The sequence below is a fragment of the Aythya fuligula genome, chromosome 18 (assembly GCF_009819795.1).
Source record: "Aythya fuligula isolate bAytFul2 chromosome 18, bAytFul2.pri, whole genome shotgun sequence".
In the NCBI taxonomy this organism is placed as follows: Eukaryota; Metazoa; Chordata; class Aves; order Anseriformes; family Anatidae; genus Aythya; species Aythya fuligula.
In genome coordinates this window covers 2112276-2131215 of record NC_045576.1, presented here as the reverse complement: position 1 = coordinate 2131215, position 18940 = coordinate 2112276, and the positions used below count along the sequence as shown (strand labels likewise).

At 54.0% G+C, this 18940-nt stretch overlaps 1 protein-coding gene across 2 annotated transcripts in view; it reads left to right on the top strand.

Annotated features, from left to right (window-relative positions):
* PIK3R6 (phosphoinositide-3-kinase regulatory subunit 6) overlaps positions 1-18210 on the top strand; it is a 29126-nt gene extending 10916 nt beyond the window's left edge. For both annotated transcript variants that reach the window (XM_032199882.1, XM_032199881.1), the window contains 18 exons: positions 1049-1132; positions 2200-2291; positions 4092-4160; positions 4405-4537; positions 5324-5393; positions 5785-5968; positions 6385-6532; positions 7474-7560; positions 7813-8269; positions 9028-9127; positions 9889-10011; positions 10452-10562; positions 12075-12165; positions 12845-12915; positions 13142-13232; positions 13703-13773; positions 14818-14930; positions 15696-18210. In XM_032199882.1, coding sequence (XP_032055773.1) covers positions 1049-1132; positions 2200-2291; positions 4092-4160; positions 4405-4537; positions 5324-5393; positions 5785-5968; positions 6385-6532; positions 7474-7560; positions 7813-8269; positions 9028-9127; positions 9889-10011; positions 10452-10562; positions 12075-12165; positions 12845-12915; positions 13142-13232; positions 13703-13773; positions 14818-14930; positions 15696-15852 — 2252 coding nt within the window. In that variant the 3' untranslated portion in view covers positions 15853-18210. The remainder of the gene's footprint in view (positions 1-1048; positions 1133-2199; positions 2292-4091; positions 4161-4404; positions 4538-5323; positions 5394-5784; positions 5969-6384; positions 6533-7473; positions 7561-7812; positions 8270-9027; positions 9128-9888; positions 10012-10451; positions 10563-12074; positions 12166-12844; positions 12916-13141; positions 13233-13702; positions 13774-14817; positions 14931-15695) is intronic.
* The last annotated feature ends 730 nt before the right edge of the window (positions 18211-18940 follow it).

Below are 18940 nucleotides of genomic sequence, written 5' to 3'. Positions count from 1 at the left end.
TCTCTGGAGATGCCTCTTGCAGCCCCTGTGTGGCTGAGTCTCCGGCTGAGCTGTGAAATCCTCCCAGGGTTTTCTCCTTGTAGCTCCCAACCCATCTCCCTCAGGAGAGGGGTTACCATGAATACTGAGGTCCTGCCCTGGATCAGGCCATGTTCTGGGTGCTCCAGCCTGTAGGCATCACCTGATAATAGCTGACTATATAAAGAGTTTCTTACTACAAAGCAGCAAAAGTCCTTTTGTTATGGGGGAAGAGAACCCAGAGCAAGCAGGGTCACACAGCCCGGCCATGGTGGAATAAAGGGATCTTGCATCTCCAGGCTGATCCCCAGCGTGCCTTCAGGGCTGGCTTTTATTTCACAGTTGCAATGTTCCAGCGCTGACACATGAACTCCCTCCCGATCACATGTCCCCACCCCACAGCCGAGTCATGCCCCAAATCGGCTCTGAGGTTGTCAGATTTATTTTTGGACGAGAGCAGGATGCTGCTCGGCTCTGACGTGCACAGAGCGGGTGGCAGTCACTGGGCTCGGACCCTGCCTCGGGGTGCTCCGGGCCCATGGGTGGCAGCTGTGGGCTGGGAGAAACTGCGAGAGCCGGGTGGTGGGTGAGGGTGAGGCCGAGTCCACGTGCTGCCAAAAAGCAGAGGTGTTTCTGCTCTTGCACAGTGCCAAGCTGTGGTTTTCTGCCTTTAGCTTGTATATTTAATGTGCAATTTTGTAATTCAACAAAGGGAGAGGGATTCTGCAGAGCCTGTGCAGAGCAGTCCCCTGCAGAGTGTCTGTGCCACCATGTCCCTCCGGTAGGGCTTTGCTCCCCGGTATGGCTCCATGGGCCACCGGTCCGTGGGGTGGCACTTGTCCCCCTGGCTCCAGTGGCCCTGGGGAGGGCTCTGACCTGTTGCCATCAGGGCTCGGCCAGGTCTGAAGCCTGCTGCTATACCCATCCTGAGAGATGTGCACTCAAACCAGTGTCATTCCCCTTGGTTGACCTGGGTGCCGGTGTCCCAGAGGTGCCACCCAGGCCACTCACGTCCTCTTTGTCCCTGCAGAGGTGGAGTCGGACATCCTGCGCCGTGTCCGCACGCTGCTGCGAGAGCTGGACGGCCACCACCCCTCCTGCCAGCATGACCGAGGTGAGGTCCTGGGGACAGCACCGCTGCCACCCGCCCTGCGCACCGGGCACTGTGTGGCCCCAGCCCCACTCTGGTCCCCTCTCAGATGACACCAGGGGACACGAGGTGACCTCCGGTTCCTCTGCCCCTTCCAACCTGCTCTTAGAGGTGCCAAATGTTTGCCAACTTACTGGTGCCTCCATGCACCAACGCCGGTGTTTTCCATCCCTCCTCCACATGGTTCCTCACTCTCACCTCAGGCAGGGGTCCAGCAGTGGGGCAGGACATGAAATGTCAGAGCCTGGGGCTCTGTTCCCTGCTCTGACACCAACTCACCCTGCAGCCCCTTCCAGCTCGCTGATACCGGAGTTTCCCAGTCCCACCCTGAGGGGCTATTGCTTTGCCACACATGGCTCAGCTCCGTGCTAGGGAGCCAGCTGAGATCCCTGCATCACCGTAGGGGAGAATAAAACTCTACTTGACCCAGCAATTGGACTGCTACAGCTCGAGGAACTTAATTGATTTTGAAAAAATGATTTTACTTGGAGCACACAGGATATTTTAGTGTTAATTAAATCTGATTTTTTTTTTTTTTTTGTCTGGAATGAGCCTCGACAAGTCTGCAGGGCTGAAAAGCTTTGTGGTCCTTGTTCTGAGCGCTTGGGGTCGGCAGCCACACCGTGGCTCAGGTGCTGCATGCTGGGACCAGCAGGAACCCCAGATCCCTGGGGCAGGCAGTGAAAGCAAGCAGGGAGGGAACAGAAAAAAGACTTGATGTCATTTAGTCCATTTTCATGCCTTGCTATTCTCCAGCTCCCCAGTCCCAGTTTTTTTGGGATGCTCTCCCAAGCATTTGCTGGTGCTTGACATCAATGCTGCATCCAGAGTGAGGGCAGCGGTGTGACATGTCCCTGCAGAGGGTCACTGAATGAAGCAGAGGGTGGAGAAGCCTGGGTTAGCTATGAGAGTGATCCCAGTGGTGGTTTCTGCAGCAGCAGTGCCTGGGTCACCCTATTCCCCCACCACACACGGCTCCTTGCCCATCGTCCTCTGCAGGGCAGCCTCACCTCTTGTTTTTCCTTTCTCAGGGATGCTGCGATGGACATTGCACAAAAAAATTGACCAGAATCCCAGTAGTAGCTCCATCCTGGTCAGGATCTTGGTGAAAGAGTTGGAAAGGGTGAGTGTTACCTCACACTGAATGTCCCTCGGGAGGTGGTCTCACCTCCCCTGCGGGGCTGTCTCCATCCTGGGGCATCCCTGGCCTGATGATCCCCCAGGTAAAGGGTTTTTAGTGAGTTTAGGGTTTTTGGAGTCTGGCTGGGGACTGTGGCTCACAGCCACAGGCAGACGGTGTTTGCAGCTTGCAGATTGCACAGCACAAAATGCTTCCGACCGCCCCCAGGTCCCCCGCAACCCCCTGGGCCAGCCGTGGCCTCAGGTACAGTGGAAATTTCTCCTCCCTGCCACTCGTTTCCTTCCGAGCGCTGTCAGATCAGAGCCGTCCAGCCCCGTATCCTGTCCCGAGAGCACCTGACGGAAACTGGGCGATGCATTTTTTGATTCATTGACTCGTCTCACTTTCTGAACTCGGGTGAACCTTTTGTACCCGCAGCAACCTGCGGTGACCAGCTTTGTGGTTGGATGTGATGCGATGTGACGTGATGAGCTCGCACCTTTTCTTCACAAGCACACCTCAGTTCTTCCGGTGCTGAGAGGAAGAGCCCACTTCCCCCAGTCCTCCCCAAGTGTGGGGACACATCCCCTGCCCTCCCCAAGCAAGGAGCCCCCTGCACCCCTACTGTCAAGTGGCTTTTGCACATCCAGGTAGACAGGAATGCCCACATCACCCTTGGCTAGCGATGCAGGAATTGCCCTGGTGGGGCTGAGGTCTGCTTTCCCCTGCAAAAGTCATCTCAGCCCCTCCCTGCTATGCTTTTATCCCTCTGCAGCTCTTATTTTTGTGTGCCCAGGAGGGATGTCAGGCCTCCTGGTCTGTAACTCCCTTTGTGTCCCTGAAGCTCCCGGAAATCAGTGCCATGTTATTTTTTTTTTCAGCCTGCTGGTACTGCAGCAGCTCTGAGCAGGCAGTAGCAACCACCGATAACAATTCAGAAATTTCATGCTTGAGCTCTTCTGGGGCTCTGCCCGGAGATCAGCTGGGTTCAGCAATTCAGTATTACTCATTTCATTGATCGTTTCAAAAGCTTTGCTGCCATCGGTTCAATTTAACTCGGATCCATCAGCACATCATCCCTGAAAAGAGGTGCAGAGGGAGGCTCCCTGGGCACCAGCAGCAGCACAGTGAGGAGCTGCAAGCTCTGCGATGCCTTTCTGTCTGTCCAGCAGGGCTACAGGAGTGAGGGAGAGCATCCAGCCCGAGGCACCTTCCTGCTGAAGTAGCCCCATTTCCATTAGTGCAAAACAAAACTTGATAAGGCATTGCCCCCTCCCTGGCAATGAGGGTCTGTGATGTTTTTGGGGTGGAAATCCCTCTGTGAGATTTATCTGGGGCTGCTCCTGCTGTTGGAGTGGTGCTAGAGCCGGGCCAGGCTGTGGGCACGTCCTGCTGGCTTCCCACAGCCTGGGACAGGGATGCAGGAGCAGCTCTCCTCCTGCTCTGGTTCCACACCCACCAAACTCAACAGGGGCTTTTCCCAGGGATTTTGTATTTCCACATGGATTTTGGCATCAGAAAGGCACTCCCCAGTGAGCTCAGTTAGAAACTTTTGTTCTCCCTCTCCCACCACGGGTGCTGTGCCTGCTCTTGGTGGTCCATCACACACCCATAGCAGCTCATGGCCAACTCAGGCAGCCCACCAGGCAGGACCTGACCACCCCAGGGACACCCTGCCCTCCCTGATGGCCCATGGAGAGACCCCAGACCTCACCCTGGTGCTGGGAGCATCCCCCTGCACCCAGCACATCCCAGGGCCCACGGTGGATGCCCCAGCACTGACTGTGCCTTTTGGTCCTGCAGGCAGAGCGAGGTGACTACCGACATTATATCATCCCCCTGCTGCACACGCTGATGTACACCCTGATAAAGGTAACTGCTCACGGGCTTCACTGGGACAGAATCCCGGGGAATCAGAAAAATGCACGTCCACAGCCCTATGGTGGGTACTGCTGGAGGCTTCCAGACCATGGCAGTGCCTGGAGCTGCTTTGCAGATTGCATTTCAGCCCAGGCTGAATGTGGTGTAGCTCTGCACCCCGTGGTCTGTTGGGGGGAGAGCACTCTTCGGGGTCTTTGCCTGTGGCATCTCCTTACCTGCCCCTTTCTTGCCGCAGGCTCCCTGTATCTCCGATGAGCTCTGCAGCAGAGTGTATGACTTCTGCAAGAAGCTGCTCACCCTGCCCAAGCCTTTCTGCACCATTGGTTTGGACTACGCTGTCAGGCTGAAGATGGAAAGGGCAGCACCGGGTACGATGGCTTCCCTGCTCTGCCCCCAGGTCTGGGGGTTTTCCTTTGTCTAATGCAACCAGCCATGGCAGGGATTTCTGCATGGGACTAGCCAAACACCTGGGGTCTGCAGGATATGCTTGTGTGGGAGGGTTCCCCTCTCCTGATTTCAGGTGGTTATTGGCAGAAAACCTCCCTCTGAGAGCACCACTGAAATCAAGTGGGGTTCCTGGGAGCCTGAACCCAACTGCATCACCCTCACTGCTGCTCCCTGCTACCTCCGGAGCTCCGAGGTCCCCCCCAGCAGAGGTTTAACCCAGCTAAGAAAATAACTTATCTGGGGAGCACCAGGAGGCTCGTGAGAAGGTTACACACTGCATTGGGTGCCTGAGCACAGTGGGGTGGGTGTGGACCCTTGGGTTATCCCCACCCCAGGGCCAGGTGAGGGTGAAGCACATCACTGCCCACTCTGAAATGTGTCGTGCCCTTCGTATCCTTCATGTCCTCCGTGTCCAGCGCTGTCCCCCGATGTGGCCCCAAGGCTGTGGCTGGAGCCGGACTCTTCCTCCCACTCCCGGCCCCCTCCTGAGCTCATAATCCACTAAACAAAGGAAGGGAAATACAGGAAATTATCCCTGAATAGAAGGGCTTTTCTTTTTCTGTAGCACAGCCTATCTTCGTCCTTGACTATTTTTAACCTGGGGCCTGGCTCTCAGCTCTCGGCTCTCACCTCGGCTCCCCAGTGCCAGGTGCTGTTGTTCTGCCTCTACTCTGACTCCTGCCTCTTGGTCTTCTCACCTTCACTAGGTATGCTCTACCAAAGAATGGTGATTTCCGAGCAAAGTCTAAAAAGCAACCCGTACCCTTACCAGGAAAAGTGAGTAGCATCTCTTCAAAGGTGTTGTGCCTTCTATCTCTTCTATTGCCTCACTGCTCTGTAGTGAGTCCGTCCCTTTCCTGCACCCTGGGTCCCTGTTGGATGCAGATGCTGCATACAGACTGCATGGCAGGAGGCAGTCACAGGGTATGCAATTTGGAGGCATCCAAACAAGCTTTGTGCTGGGAGGAGCACGTTCCTCCTACCTGCCCCTGTTTATTTCCATGGCCCTGGGAGGCATGCGGGGAGGGAGTATGTGCCGTGCCCCTTCTCAGCGTGGGCAGAGGTGTGAGCTGCATGCACCAGCCCCAGTGTCAGTAACGGGGAGTTCTCATCTCACCCCATCTCACCTCCTCGTCCCCCTCTGTTCCCACCCACCCACCCCACACAGGATTTTCATCTTTGCTGACCCAGAGCTGCTCTCCGAAGCCATCTGCAACGCGCTGGTCACCGACACGCAGGCGGCTCAGCTCTCCCAGAGCCCGCGGGTGTGCATGTGCTATGTAATCATCCACGCCATGCAGGCGGCCCTGGGCGAGGGATGCGACCTCAGCGGCTTGAGGATGAGCCTCCAGGTAAGCAGCAGCACCAGCACGGCACCACGTATGGTTTTCTAACAACCCCACTCTTGCTGGGCACTTTGGAGCAGGGAATTGCTCATGGCAAGTGGGGAAACTGCCCCTGGCACCTGGGTGCTGGTCTCCATCCCGAGTACCCTCAGTGTTACTTGCTGGGCTGGGCAAGGTGAGGTGGCTGGGCAAGCAGAGGTGGAAATAAACTAAAAACCCTTTGAAATATGAAATAATTGCTGCAGCAAGAGCCAAAGGTCTTGAATCTTCAGGTTTGCACAGCAAAGCTGGGCTCTGGAGCTGAAACATGGGCTCATCTGTGAGCCCATCTTCACAGGGTGCATTTGCCCCCTCCTGACACCCTACCTGAGGAGCATCTCCTCTTTTCACACCTCTGGGCTTTAACAGCATCTCTGTGACAGGACATGCCCATGAGTGAGGTCGAGCACTGGTTCCAGCAAGTGGTGGCAGCTGTCGAGTGCGCAGGAAGCGAAGCGAGTGTGGACCGCGAACAGCACGTGGAGAGGCTGGAGAAGATTTACTGTGCCCTCCTTGGCTCCTTGCCACCAGGTGAGGCCCCTGCCCTGCTGCCTGTCCCCACCATTGTCCTGTTGTCCATCCCCAGCCCCCTCTGTTCCAACTTCAGCAGCAGCCATCACTGGGACCAGTCCTTGCAACCTGGCTCTGCGTTACAGCCCCGTGTTGGGGATGGGATTCAACAGTCACAGCTCTGTCATTTGCAAAGGGAGCTGTGGGAACTCCCTGTCAGCCAGGGCTGTTTGATCTGCAGTGCTCTGCTGGTGTAAGGTGCCTCCTGGCATGATCCAGCCTGGGGACACACCACTCCCTAAAACCTTGCACGGATGTGGAGGGCAGCGGTGCTGCCTCCTGCCCCCACAACAGCAGCGCTCTGTCCGAGCGCGGTGACACGGGGGCCACACAGACTGTGACAAACATCCCCATGTGCCCTGGCTGTTCCTGGTGCAAGGTCCTTATGTCCTCCTCATCTCCCCAGAAAAAGCCAGAGGCTGTCCCACAGCTCAGAGACAGGAGCAGCAGACAGCGGTGCAGGAGAGGAGCAGGACCATCTCCTTTCAGTCTCACTGCTTCTCGCAGAGCCCTAATGGGGCAGAAACAGCCAGCAGTGGTGGGGTCAGAGGGTCCCTTCATCTCAGCTGAGATCACCAGGAAAGCTCCTGCCACCTGGGTTGGAGGCTCAGTACTAGAAAAGGCATTCTTTATTCTGCAGTCCCTCTGCTGTCTGCAGCAAAGCAAGGTCCTTCAATTGCCCGTGCCTCAGTTTTCTCATCTTCACTTCTCCCTTCCCCCAGATGTGAAGGTGCTTTCTCCTGGCACTCAGAGGGCTGGGATGACATCCTCAGGTCTGCCCAAGGGGTGACCAGGGTGGGAGAACCCCAAGGGCCATGACAACCAGTGGCTAAAGCAGAGCCCTGGTGAGGGTTTGTGCATGGCCTGTTCCCATGTGTTACGAGCACCCTTTTTTCCCCCAGGTGATTCTCCCCTGGGGAGGCTGCAGGACATCCCTCTGCCCAACCCCAACATCAGCTTCCACCTCTGGAAGGAAGATGACCAGCTCTGTGAGTGGGGCATCAGGGCTGGATCGGGGGAGCTGGGGGAAAAGGGATGAAGGAGACAAGTGGGGCACCCCTGTGAGATACCCTCAGAGCACCTAACGTGATGCTGAGCTGTTCATGGTGGAGTGGGAAATGAGGCTGAAGGGGGGATTTGGACCAGCTGTGGTTGGTGTGAGAAGAGGGAAGCTGGGGCAGGACGAGGACTCAGCCTGGGTCTGGCTGCATTTCCCTCCCTGAGATCCCTTCTGCCCACAGGGAAGGAGCTGGTGCTGTTTATCCGCCCGCTGTCGCAGAGCTGCGAGCCCGACCGTCTGAGCCAGGACATGGACAACTTCGAGATCCAGGACATCATTTCGGAGTGCGAGTGCTGCGAGCAGACGCGCTTCTCCGTGCTCTCCACCGACAGCGGCATCGAGCGGGACCTGCCGCCGGCGGCCGAGGAGCCCTTCGCCCCGTGCAGCGCCGACACGGAGCAATCCCGGCTCCAGAGGAAGGGCGGCATTAAGAAGAAGCCATCCCCGCTGGAGAGCATGGCCTTCCTGCAGACCGGCTGCAACGGCCCCGGGGCGAAGCCGGCGGCCAAGGCGCAGAAGAGGATGGGCGTCCCCGCCAAGCCCCCAGCCCCGCTCCAGAGGCTGCACACTGCGCGCGTCGTGCTGCTGGGGGACGACCGGCTCCTGGGGCGCCTGGCCCAAGCCTACCACTCCTTGAGGTGCCTGGCTGGTGGCCATAGGGGAATGGGGTGGGGGCTTCGCTCTGTTGCAGCAGTCAGGGTGGCCGGGGATGGGGTTGGGCTCCAGCGCTGCCTGGGACAGGATGGGAGCTGGGTGTTTTGCACCCAAGTGCATCCATCGTGGAGTGAGTCACAGAATGGGTTGGGTTGGAAGGGACCTTCAAGGGTCAGCCATCCAACCCCCTGCCATGGGCAGGGGAATCTCACAAGGTTGCTCAAAGCTGCTTCTAACAAAACTTTGAACACCTTCAGGGATGGGGCACCCACAGATTCTCTGGGCAGCCTGTGCCAGGGCCTCACCGCCCCTATGGTGGAAAAACTTTGTCACTGGCTGCACTGCCCAAATGATGACATGGGGAGTTTTTCCCCTCTGTGCATGAAATGGATTAAAAAAAAAAAAAAAAGAACAAAGCAATAAAACAAGACAAGATATTTTCCAATGCACAAGGGGAGAACCCTAAATGAAAGCTCCTGGCCCAGGCTGGGGTTGGGCTGCGGTGCAGAGCTGGACACAAAGGGGTGGCTGGTCCCAGCCCAGAGCCCACCCATGGGACACCCCTTTCCCCATCATCTGCCCCAGGAGGATTTGAGAAGCTGGGGGCTTTTCTGCCACCTGTTGCGCTGGGCCCAGGAGGCGAGCGAGGAGGGTGCTTGCTTGTGTTGCAGAGCTGCTGTCGGGAGCCGTTTTCCTCCCCCTTCACCTCTGAGACACGGCTATTTCTTCTTTCCATGTCAAGGAAGCGAGAAACGCGGCGTGTGTTCCTGACTCCGAGGCTGAACCTGCAGTTCTACTACATCCCGGTCGTGACAGGGCAGCCGAGCGCGCCGACAGCTGCGGTGAGTCCAGTCCTCCGGCTGCCAGGAGCTGACGTGTTTTCTGGAGCAGGAACAGGGGGCTGCCAGGATTCACACCGGTGAACACCTGGTTCCTAAAAACAAGGAGGGTGGGAGCCAAGGTGGAGCAGCTGGGCTGGGCTTGCAGGCTGTCTTTGGGCATCCATCAGCCCGGGAGATGTTTGGGTCGCTCCAGCCACCCGCAGGGGTGATAACTCACAGCCCAGACAGGGTAGGGAGTTCTGTCATGCTCCAGCTGTGCCCAGTTTTCGGGGGATAAAAGGAGCTTTGGCAAAGGGACTAGTGCTCATTTAACCTCCCAGGCTCTCAGAGGAAGCGGTCGCCTCTTTCTGAGAGCTTTGCCTGCTTGGTGGGGCCCCAGCTTTGGTTTTGCAAGTGACCACATTGCAGTTTATCTTGGGCAAACTTTGAGCTTTGAGACAGTCTTACTTATTACGATATTTGAAGGAGGCCCAGAGCTGGCTGTGTGTCCTAATGGATTTGCCATTATAAAAATGAGTATTTCTTCTTTTAATTCTTCACTGATTTTCTGTTCTTGAGCACCTGCTGAGTGAGTGCTGCAGAAAATGCTTTGCCATCTTCTTTGGATCAAGCAGAAAAGGGGTCACAAGTGGAGGGCTGCCCACGGGCAATTTGCTTCCCCTCTGCCTCCTAGCATGGTTTCCCCAGGAAAAGCCCCCGTTTCTGTGGCTTCAGGTATTTTGAGCTGTGGTTGTGCCCTGAGCTGTGCATTTCTCCCGCAGACCCACGCTGCTGCCGGCCCGGAGGAGCTCTGCGAGGTGGCCGGGTACCTGGGCAGAGCCGACCCCTGGTACGAGAGCAACATCAACACACTGTGCCACATGATCCCCAAGCTGGCCACCATGGTACGAGGAAACCTCCCCACTTCCACAGTGCTGCCTGAGCCTGGCCCCTTCCCCATGCCCCTGCGGCACCCAGGGATGAGCTCCTGCTTGCAGAGCCCTTATGGTGCAAGTGGCTGACTGCCCCAGCCCACAAGCCCCATTTGCAGCGATGCGTTTTTTTGGTCAAGGGACAGGAAATGGCAGATTTCAAGAAAGCAAATGTAAATGAGGCATTTGCTGAAATACCCCAGCTATCATTTCCTGGCAGTTTGAGCCACCATCGATAACCTGCAGAAAAGGCTGGCAGTCAGGTGCAAGCCTTTGCCTCTTCCATTGGCTTTGGCTAAGTTGTGGCAGAGCAGCTGAGCTCATGGCTCAGTAATTAGTAGGAAGGTGTGCGGGTTTGTGGCAGTGTTTTTATGAAGTGAACGTGGCTGATCCACTGCATGATTTTCCCCCAGCCTTCCTCTCCGAGCAAACATCTTGTGACTGATCTCTTCATCACCGATGTGATCGCCTACTACGTCCGCATGGGTGCCCAGCCCGTCTGCTTCCAGGTCTACGCAGTGAAGGTGGGTGCCCCATCTCTGGTGCTGCCCCATGGCCCTGCAAGGCTTCTTCCCCATTGCTGGAAGTGCTCTGCAAAGCCCCTGGGGTCTTTGGGCAGCTCTGGGCCTGGATCTCCGTGCCCCCCCAGTCCTTCAGCTCCTTGCCAAGCTCCCAGGTCTGGTGGCTCCACGTAGCACAGCTCAGCTGGAGTCAGTGATCCTGGGAAGGCTATTTCAGGATTGTGAAGGTCAGCAAAGCAAACCATAAAATCACCCCACACACCCATATGTTTCCTGCTCTGCTTGACATGGGTTTGCTGAGGAGCTCTGTGCCTCCTGATGCTTTGGGTGCTGTGGTCAAACAGGAGTTTTCAGGGTGGCTTTTCTAAAATCTTGCTATACCTTGTAGGGGCTTTGCAGGGTTTCCTGAAATGCTGTCTTTCTTTGTTTCCTGCCAGCTTTTCTCTGAAATGGTATCAGAGTGAGACCTGGCACTTGTCACGAGAGCAAAGAACTACTCTATTTGGTCATGAAATACTAACCCCCCATCTCTGGCAGTTTTCCCCCGTCAAAGCTTAAGGTGACACCAATGCACATATCTCCTTTTAATCTAACTGTGGCCAACCCAGTGATCTATTGCACCAAAGGAGCAGCAATTGCACGGGCAAACTGGCACGTGGCTTGCAAAGAGCTGGAAGAGCTTTGGGAATTACTGGTAGAGCATCACCCAGACTTGATCTAATAACATGTAACTTATAAACACCTGGAGTGCCTGGTCCTCAGCTTGTGTGGCGGGGGATTTTGTTCTCTCTCTGAATATTTTTCTACTCATTTCTCCTCCATGACAGAAATCAAGAGCAAGTGAGAGAGTGGGTGACTCAAGCAGGGGAAGAGGAACTGACTCCAGATGTGGTTTTCAGATAGAGGCACCTAAACTACCCTGCTGTCATACAGGGTATGATTCTGGAAGCGCTGAGCCTGTTTTGCCTTTTTAGTTAAGACCACGCTGTTCCTCTTCAGCTGCAGAGAACTTTCTTGGAAGTGAGGGTCAAGCCCCACAAGAGCTGGATGTAAGCAGAAGCTCTCCAGGACATAATCTCTATATTTTCTCAAAACAAGCCCATGAAAAGAAAAATAACACATAGGTCTTAAGTGACCAGTTGATTTAGGTGTATTAGAGAGAAATTACGTGCCTTGAAGCTAAGCCAGAGTCTGTGGTCAGGCTGCCCTTGACGTGGGTTGCCTCTGGGTGCATGGCTGGGGACAGACTCATCCGTGAGTGTGCAGTGACACCCAGTGGCAAGGGACACTGCCCATGGCTCTGCCCACTGCCTTGTGCCCTGGCAAGGTCTGCCGTGCTCCTGGGCTTCGGAAATCAGATCTCTCCATCCCATATTCCCCTGGCTGCCATGGGGAGGTCATAGATTCCCTTTCACACCTGTGTGCTCTGGAGAACCTTCTCATGTCACGACCGCAGTGTGATGTCACAGGGTGACTGAGGACAAGGTGTTCTTAAGAGTTTTTCCTCTCTTTTAGGTTTTCTTCAATGACCCAGCACTGGAGCCAGCTGAGGATGTCTTCCTCACTGAGCTGTGTGCCCAGGTGCAAGAGAGCATCTCCCACAGAGGTGTGTGTTTCCTCCTCGTGGAGCCCCACAGCTGGGACTGCCACCCTGGGGGGGTTTCACCTGCCCCAGCTCCCTTCCACCCAGTCCTCAGCCTGCAGAAAGCAAGGCCATGCCATGGGGCCATGGGGCAGCAGCCCTCATTCCTCAATGAGCAGGAGGTTCCCTCAACTCTTCTGTCTCCTTCCTGGGCAAGTGATGCCAGTCTAAATGAGACATCTTGTGGTCACTGGCTCCTGGTCAACCAGGTTTTACAGGGGAGACTTTGGTTGGATCCAGGACCCCCTGAGGTTGGACCAACATTTTATTCTGGCTGAAAGAACAAGCTGATAGCTTTAAAAACATCCCCCTTTCCAGATATTTTCCCTGTTAGAAATTCTGCTTTCTTGAGTTGCCAGTGATGGGACAAGGGCTCTTGAAGGCTGGTCGCATCCAACACCCCAGTCTGATCCAGTGGATGCTGGGCACAGACCCTATACTGAGTCCGTGGATCTCACTCACTGGACCTTTTGAGGGCACAGAGCCCAGCTGCTGTAGGCAAGGACTGGGGCTGGTGTGCCCACCTGCAGCTGCTGTGTGACGGAGGGATGGCTCGTCCCATGGGAGGACCACTCTCCTCTGGCTGCAGACAGGTGGGATGAGAGAAACCTCAGTTCAGAGAAACCTGGTTCCTCCCTTGCAGAGTTAAACCTGACCAAGAAGAAAACAACCCTGGAAGGCCCTGGCATAGATCTTGCAGTAACATACAAGAAGGTAAGTGGGGCTTTGGGCAGCCCAACACACCGCTGCCCACACAGCTGGCACAGATCTCCCCAGAGCAGTGATCAGGCCCTCCTCCTGTCCCCTGGAACTGCACTCTGGGGGAGGACAGAGAGGTCCCGATGAACTTTAAAAGTCTGTTAGCTAACCCTCTATTTGTGACAAACTGTCTCAACGCTCCCCAGGTACAACCACTGAATTAACAGAGCCTTTCCTGCAGGTTGTGGTGAGTGAGCGGGCAAAGGAGGTGTCGGCGTCCCTGCGCTCCACAGGCCTCGTGATGAAGGCCATCCCTGCCGATGAGGCTGAAGGTGGGTTCCTCCGGCTTAGGAGCATGTGAAGGAGGTTTGCTGAGTTTTCTGGTGCTCCACAGAGTAAATCTGACCATAGTACTTAGTGCCAATTGTGCCTGGGCAATGGGGTTAAATCTGTGACGTACAAATACTGGTGTCACCATGGCCTGTGGTCGTGTTTTCTCATGAATGCTGTGCATGGAGCTCCATGTAACCCGGGGTTCTGCTTAACCGTAATCTGGTCTTGGCAGCACCTTCCTCTTGCTGCAGCCTTCCTCTTTCACCTTGCCTGAAGCACAACCTTTGAGGTTTCACCCTGAGCATGACCCCATGCAAACCCCTGCCCACAGAGCTTGCTGGAGTCCTCCTCTTCTGCCAGCACATCCCATGGCCCTCTCCCAGGCAACCTGATATGGGATGAGGCTTCATCCCCATTTGAAGCTGAGATTGTGCCACTGTTCAAGGCTAACACACTGCTTCTGTTGCAGATCTGTTGTGTCTGAATGTGAACGTCACTGAAATCATTAAGATCAACAACTTGTCGGGACGATCATTCTCAGTAAGTAGCTGTGGATGCTCCTGGCCCTGGAGGGGTCAGCCTTATGGAAAATTCTTATTGCAATGGGAAAGGGGGAGCTCTCCATGGGGATAGGAAGGTTCTGGGGCCATCTTGCGCTGAGAAGGTTTTCCATGGAAAAGTCCAGTTTTTCAAGTGAAAGCCCCAAGCACTGTCCCTGCTGCTTGATACCACATCAAATTGTGTGGACACCCTGAAGGACTGAACTGTCACTGGGATTCTGTGACCCAAGGGACAAAGCGGAGAAAAAAGGCTTAGCCCCAGACATCATGACCCTGCTTGGGTAGGGGAGGGGATCTGTAGTTCTGAGATCAACCCCATTAGCTCCACAGCTCCAGCAGCAGAGTCCTCTCCAGACCACTTGTGTCAGCCACTTCGGGGCCCACCAGAACCGAGGCTGTTGGGGAAATGCTGTACCAAAGCATAAAAGGGAAGCAGGAATGTCAGTGAATCTAATCAGCACCTCAGAGAAACAGATATGCAAGAGGTAGGACTGAAAAACAGGGCTCCTGTCCCTCTTGTTTTACGTGAGATGAGACGCTGTCCTGTGGGGGTGTGTCTCTGCAGTTTGGGTTGCAATATTATTGTATTATTGTGCCTTGGACATTTGGAGTTGCCCTGGAGCCTTCAGTTTCTCAGCTGGTGTTTCCAGATAGCCAGAACTCTTTTGCTTGTTTTCACTCAGCTTTTGGAGACACCATGGTGCTGTGGCCCACTCTGCCCACCAAGGTACACCAAGGCCCAGGAGAACTGGCCAGGTGTCCTGTGAGACACCCCAAGCCTTGCAACCTCTGCAGAGTTTGCCAGTTTGCGAAGTCTGCCCTTGCAAGCTTTGGCCAGGTTGTGATGTCAGAAAGTGGAAGAGAGAGACACTTCTATCTTTAATCAGCTACCTGAGGTTAAAACCGAAAGAGAAAGGCATCATTTATCCCTTTCATACCCAGCATGCACACACCACCAGTCACCGCGTGGCACAGGGCCTGGAAGTGAAGCACTCACTGGGCTCTTCCTCCTTTCTCAATCCAGGCTGTGGCAAACAGGTTGAAAACGCGCGATATCAAAATCAGAAGCACGGAGCAGAGGCCCTTCACGGTGTGCCTGGACAAGGACAGCAGAAGAACCTACAGGAATGTGATCAGGTGAGGATGCCCCATGTCCCAGGCTCTGCACACCTCACCCGTTAACTTGCATCCCTCCCAGGAAGAAGGGCTTCCAATGTGGAAGAGCTCTTCCCCATGGAGTCCTAGTCCTAATGGGTATATATCTGATAAAAGACCTATAGGTAAATACATTGCTTTTCCAGGGAAAGCAGGGCAGAGTGGTGCTCTCCTACCTTTGCATTTTGGGGTGGTAATGTTAAAAAAAAAAAAAAAAAAAAAAGATTCTTCTATTTTAAGTAAGGCGCTGTCATTAAGATGGTAGAAGGAAAGGTAGATCCGAGATCTTAGATCTTCTAAATTGTTTTGTGGAGCTGATGCTCTCTACACTGACTGCAGTCCTCACTGGGGTATCTCAAGCATATGAAGGTGTGGGGAGAGTTCAGTCCTGCTAAAAGGGCAGGGATTGCTGTGGCTATAGTGGTGGCAGTGACATATGATGTGCTGGAAGTGAACAGTCAGGGTTTGTGGTTCGTGTTTCATAAGCCATGTGGGGCATAGGTAAAATGTGAGTTTCTGAGAACTGAAGTGAGCCAGGCTAAGGCCACTGGTTTTGTGGTAAATGCTAATATACAGCAGCTCATCTTCCCAGCCAAAACCAGTCTGAAAGCACAAAAGCAGCTGTGTCTCAGCACAACAGCCCTCCTCTGCAGGCAGCAGAGAGACTTGAGGTTTAGTCTGAGTTCAGACTCTGGCCCTCAAGGGCAGGTTCGCATGAGTGGTAAATGTGTTCTTGTACTCTTGCAGCGTGGAAGTGTCGCCCTGCCTAGAGCCCAGCTACTGCTTGCAAAAGACAAGGACAATGAAATCCAGCGTGCACGAAGCAGAGGATGTGGGCCTTGTGAAATACATGCCCAAGTCTCTGCTGTTGCCCATCAACACGTTTGCAGGCATCATCCAATGAAGCAAATGAGAAAAAGATGATGTGAAAGATGTGACATCTGGGTCCTCAAAGAAGAGATGGAAAAAGAAAACACACTAAGAAGCCACCAACAGTGATTTTACGACCATAATGGTGTTTCTAGAGCTGCAAAGGCAGAGGTGGAGAGGGCTCACGGAGGACAGCTGCATGCTGGTGAATGGCAGTGGTGACCACAGCCAAGGACCCCTGTCCAGGGGCAGAGCTTTCCTGAAGAGCTGAGGTTTTCAGCCTTTTGCACAAGTCAGGAAAAACCTTTGAACTTTTTCATTTCAGGAAAAGGACTGAGGAAAATACAGCTCAGGTGATGGTGTGTGCTGTGTTGTGGATCAAAGAGCAGTTGCTATTAGTAATATTTATTATGGTGGTATCTCCTGCCCTGGCAGATGATCAGGGATTGTTTTGCTGGGTTCTGCACAGCAAACTCAGTTCTGGCACAGGATGATGTATTTGGGCAAACCGGCAATTGCTCCCCTGACTCAACCAGGAAACCTCACTGCAAGCCCGACCACAACTGGGAGTGTGTGTGCATGTGTGTGAGACTTCCAATGCAGGAAGCCAGTGGGAAACCTGCTGTTGGTTCAGAGGGGCTATAGAAGATAAAGACAGATGGTGTGAAACAGGGATGTGGGAAATCTAGTGCAATATTTGACGGTGCTGAACTGGACTAGAACTGCTCAGGTTGCTGAGATTTTGCTCTGAGAAGCAACCTCCTGCGATCGATGGAGAAGCAGAACACCTGGAAGACTTCTCTGTTCCTTTCCTCTGCTGCTATCATGGTGTAGAAACCCTCCCCTCATTTGCAGATGGGCTCCACCTAACCCACTTTTATGGATGGTCATGTCAGAGGCCTTGTCTTCATTCTAGCTTGTGGATGACTGAAATAATGGAAGAAACGAGGTGTGTATTTATTGACCCTCTGAATGCGGTCTGAGGTATCTGGGGTGTCTCCAGGGAGTCTTCCAGAAATTCGTGTTGGAAGGGATTTGGGATCAGTCCTTCTATGACACTATCATTTTTTACTGTCTCAGCTCCCAGATAACTCCTTACCTGGGTTGCCTTCACTCAGAGGTGCTTGCTTGGATCTCCCACCCAAAGGAAGTGTCCTTTGGCTTTGTCTGTGTGTGTAGCAGCTCCTCCAGCTCTGCCTGTCACCCATGGGAAGTCCCTGAGGCCAGCTCTGCAGTATGAGGTGGCGCTCTGTTAGCCCTGATGGCTTGTGCCAGCCGGAGAAATGCTGGTGTGGGCTCAGTTCCTGTAGCCAACCAGGAGTCAAACTAGTTTAAGGCTGTGGTGACCAAGGGCAGACAGGAACCTCCTGAGGACAGCTCAGTTCCTCCTTGGGAAAGATGCTGAAGGTGAGAGAAGAGCCAGCTTCAGCAGGGGGAGTCCCAGCCAGCAACGACATGGGGGATACTGGGAAATGCTCCCCCCGAGCCATTTCACCCATGCCTGGAGCAAGGTGTCCACCGCTACCCAGGTGTCTGGAGATCCTTCCCCTGACCCCCCACAGTGGAATCCCCCCACTGCTGTCCCTCAGGCTCACCTTGGCACAGGAGGCGTTTTGCCTCTTGTTCCCGAGCTCAGGGTTTATTCACTCTCATTTTGAATGCCCCATGCAGACCCAAATCAGCACTGAAATACATTACTGGGAGTAAAGCAAGTCCAAAGCTGTGGGTGGGTGATGGGTTAAATAGCAGTGTAAAGCGCCTCCAGGTCCCCAAAAGTATTAAATCACCAAACCAGCACAAACAGCTGAAAGATCATGTTGGGCAACAGCAACATTGTCATTTCCAGTCCCCAGCCTTAGCATCCCCCTGCAGGAGTCACAAACCCGCAAGAAGATCTCAGCAACTGCAGCTCTTCAGTACTGTTTTCTGCCTCCACTCACTCACAAATCAAGAATTGTTGGTGCCCACCAATTCCAGGCTTAGTCAGCAAGCATTTTGGCCCTGAAGGAAACTGAATTTGTAGAGGAGGCTCGGGAACAAGTCAAGAAACACGTTCTTGCACCAACCGTCTTCCTCCATGAGCTGCTGCATATGCTAGCTTTGGGCTTAAGGGGGTGGCAGTGGCTCTTCACACCTCCGCTCCCTTGGGGCTTCATTTTTTTGGGGGGGTCACACACCCCTGGCATGCCTGGCTACTACTTACAAAGCCATGAGACCATACTTTGGGTTGGAGCTTGGTCTGCGGTGTCCAGAGTTGACTCTGTACCATTGTAAATGATGTAGATGGATTATAAGTTATTTGTACAGGTGTCAGAGATGGTCTGTATCAGAAGGTGCGATCCTTTTAATGGCGATTGAAAAAAATTAATATATATATATATATATATAAAAGCACAGCAGAACTGGACAGAATTGTTGGTGTTTATTTTTTATATTTGCATGCAGCTGGGGTGAGTGAGGAAAAAGTTGGTAAAAACTACCAAAAAAGAATAGAAGGACCTTTGGACCTCTATGACTGATGTCTTCTCCTCCCCACCCTGGCACTTCCTGCTGTGTAGGTAAATGCTTCATTTCCATAGTGCTCTTTTGTGAAGGGACAGGCAGAAATGGAAAAAATGCAGAAATTTGGAAGCAGGAGTCTGTATCCGCCATGCTGGCTGCCCCTTGACTCCCAGCTGTGCTGCCGTAGTCTGTCCCCACAGCCCGGCCCCCTCCAGCTCTGTTTCCCCCAGTCTGAAACACCGCCCTTCCCCAAGCATCCTCCAAAGCCCTTGTACTGATCACCACTGCTTGTTGATAAAGCGGAAAACAATTCATCAGCTTGTGTCAATGAATTAGCTCTGCGGTGAAAAAGCCTTTCACAGGTAGTTTTATTCACCCCTGGAAATCGCAGGCAGCTAGTGCAGCTCACAGAGCTCCTTAGCACAGGGGCAGTGTTCTGGTCTTCCCTGTGCCCTGGGAGCTGCCAGCTCTGGGACAGCTTCGTCTTCTGCACAGGGGCTGGGCGAAATGCCTGGAGGAATGTGGCAGTTTCTCAAGGGGATAAGGGGGGACATAACTGCCTGGGGGCTTTTGGGGTTGTGGCAGCTCTGTCTTCATCTCTTTGCACACCCAGCATGATG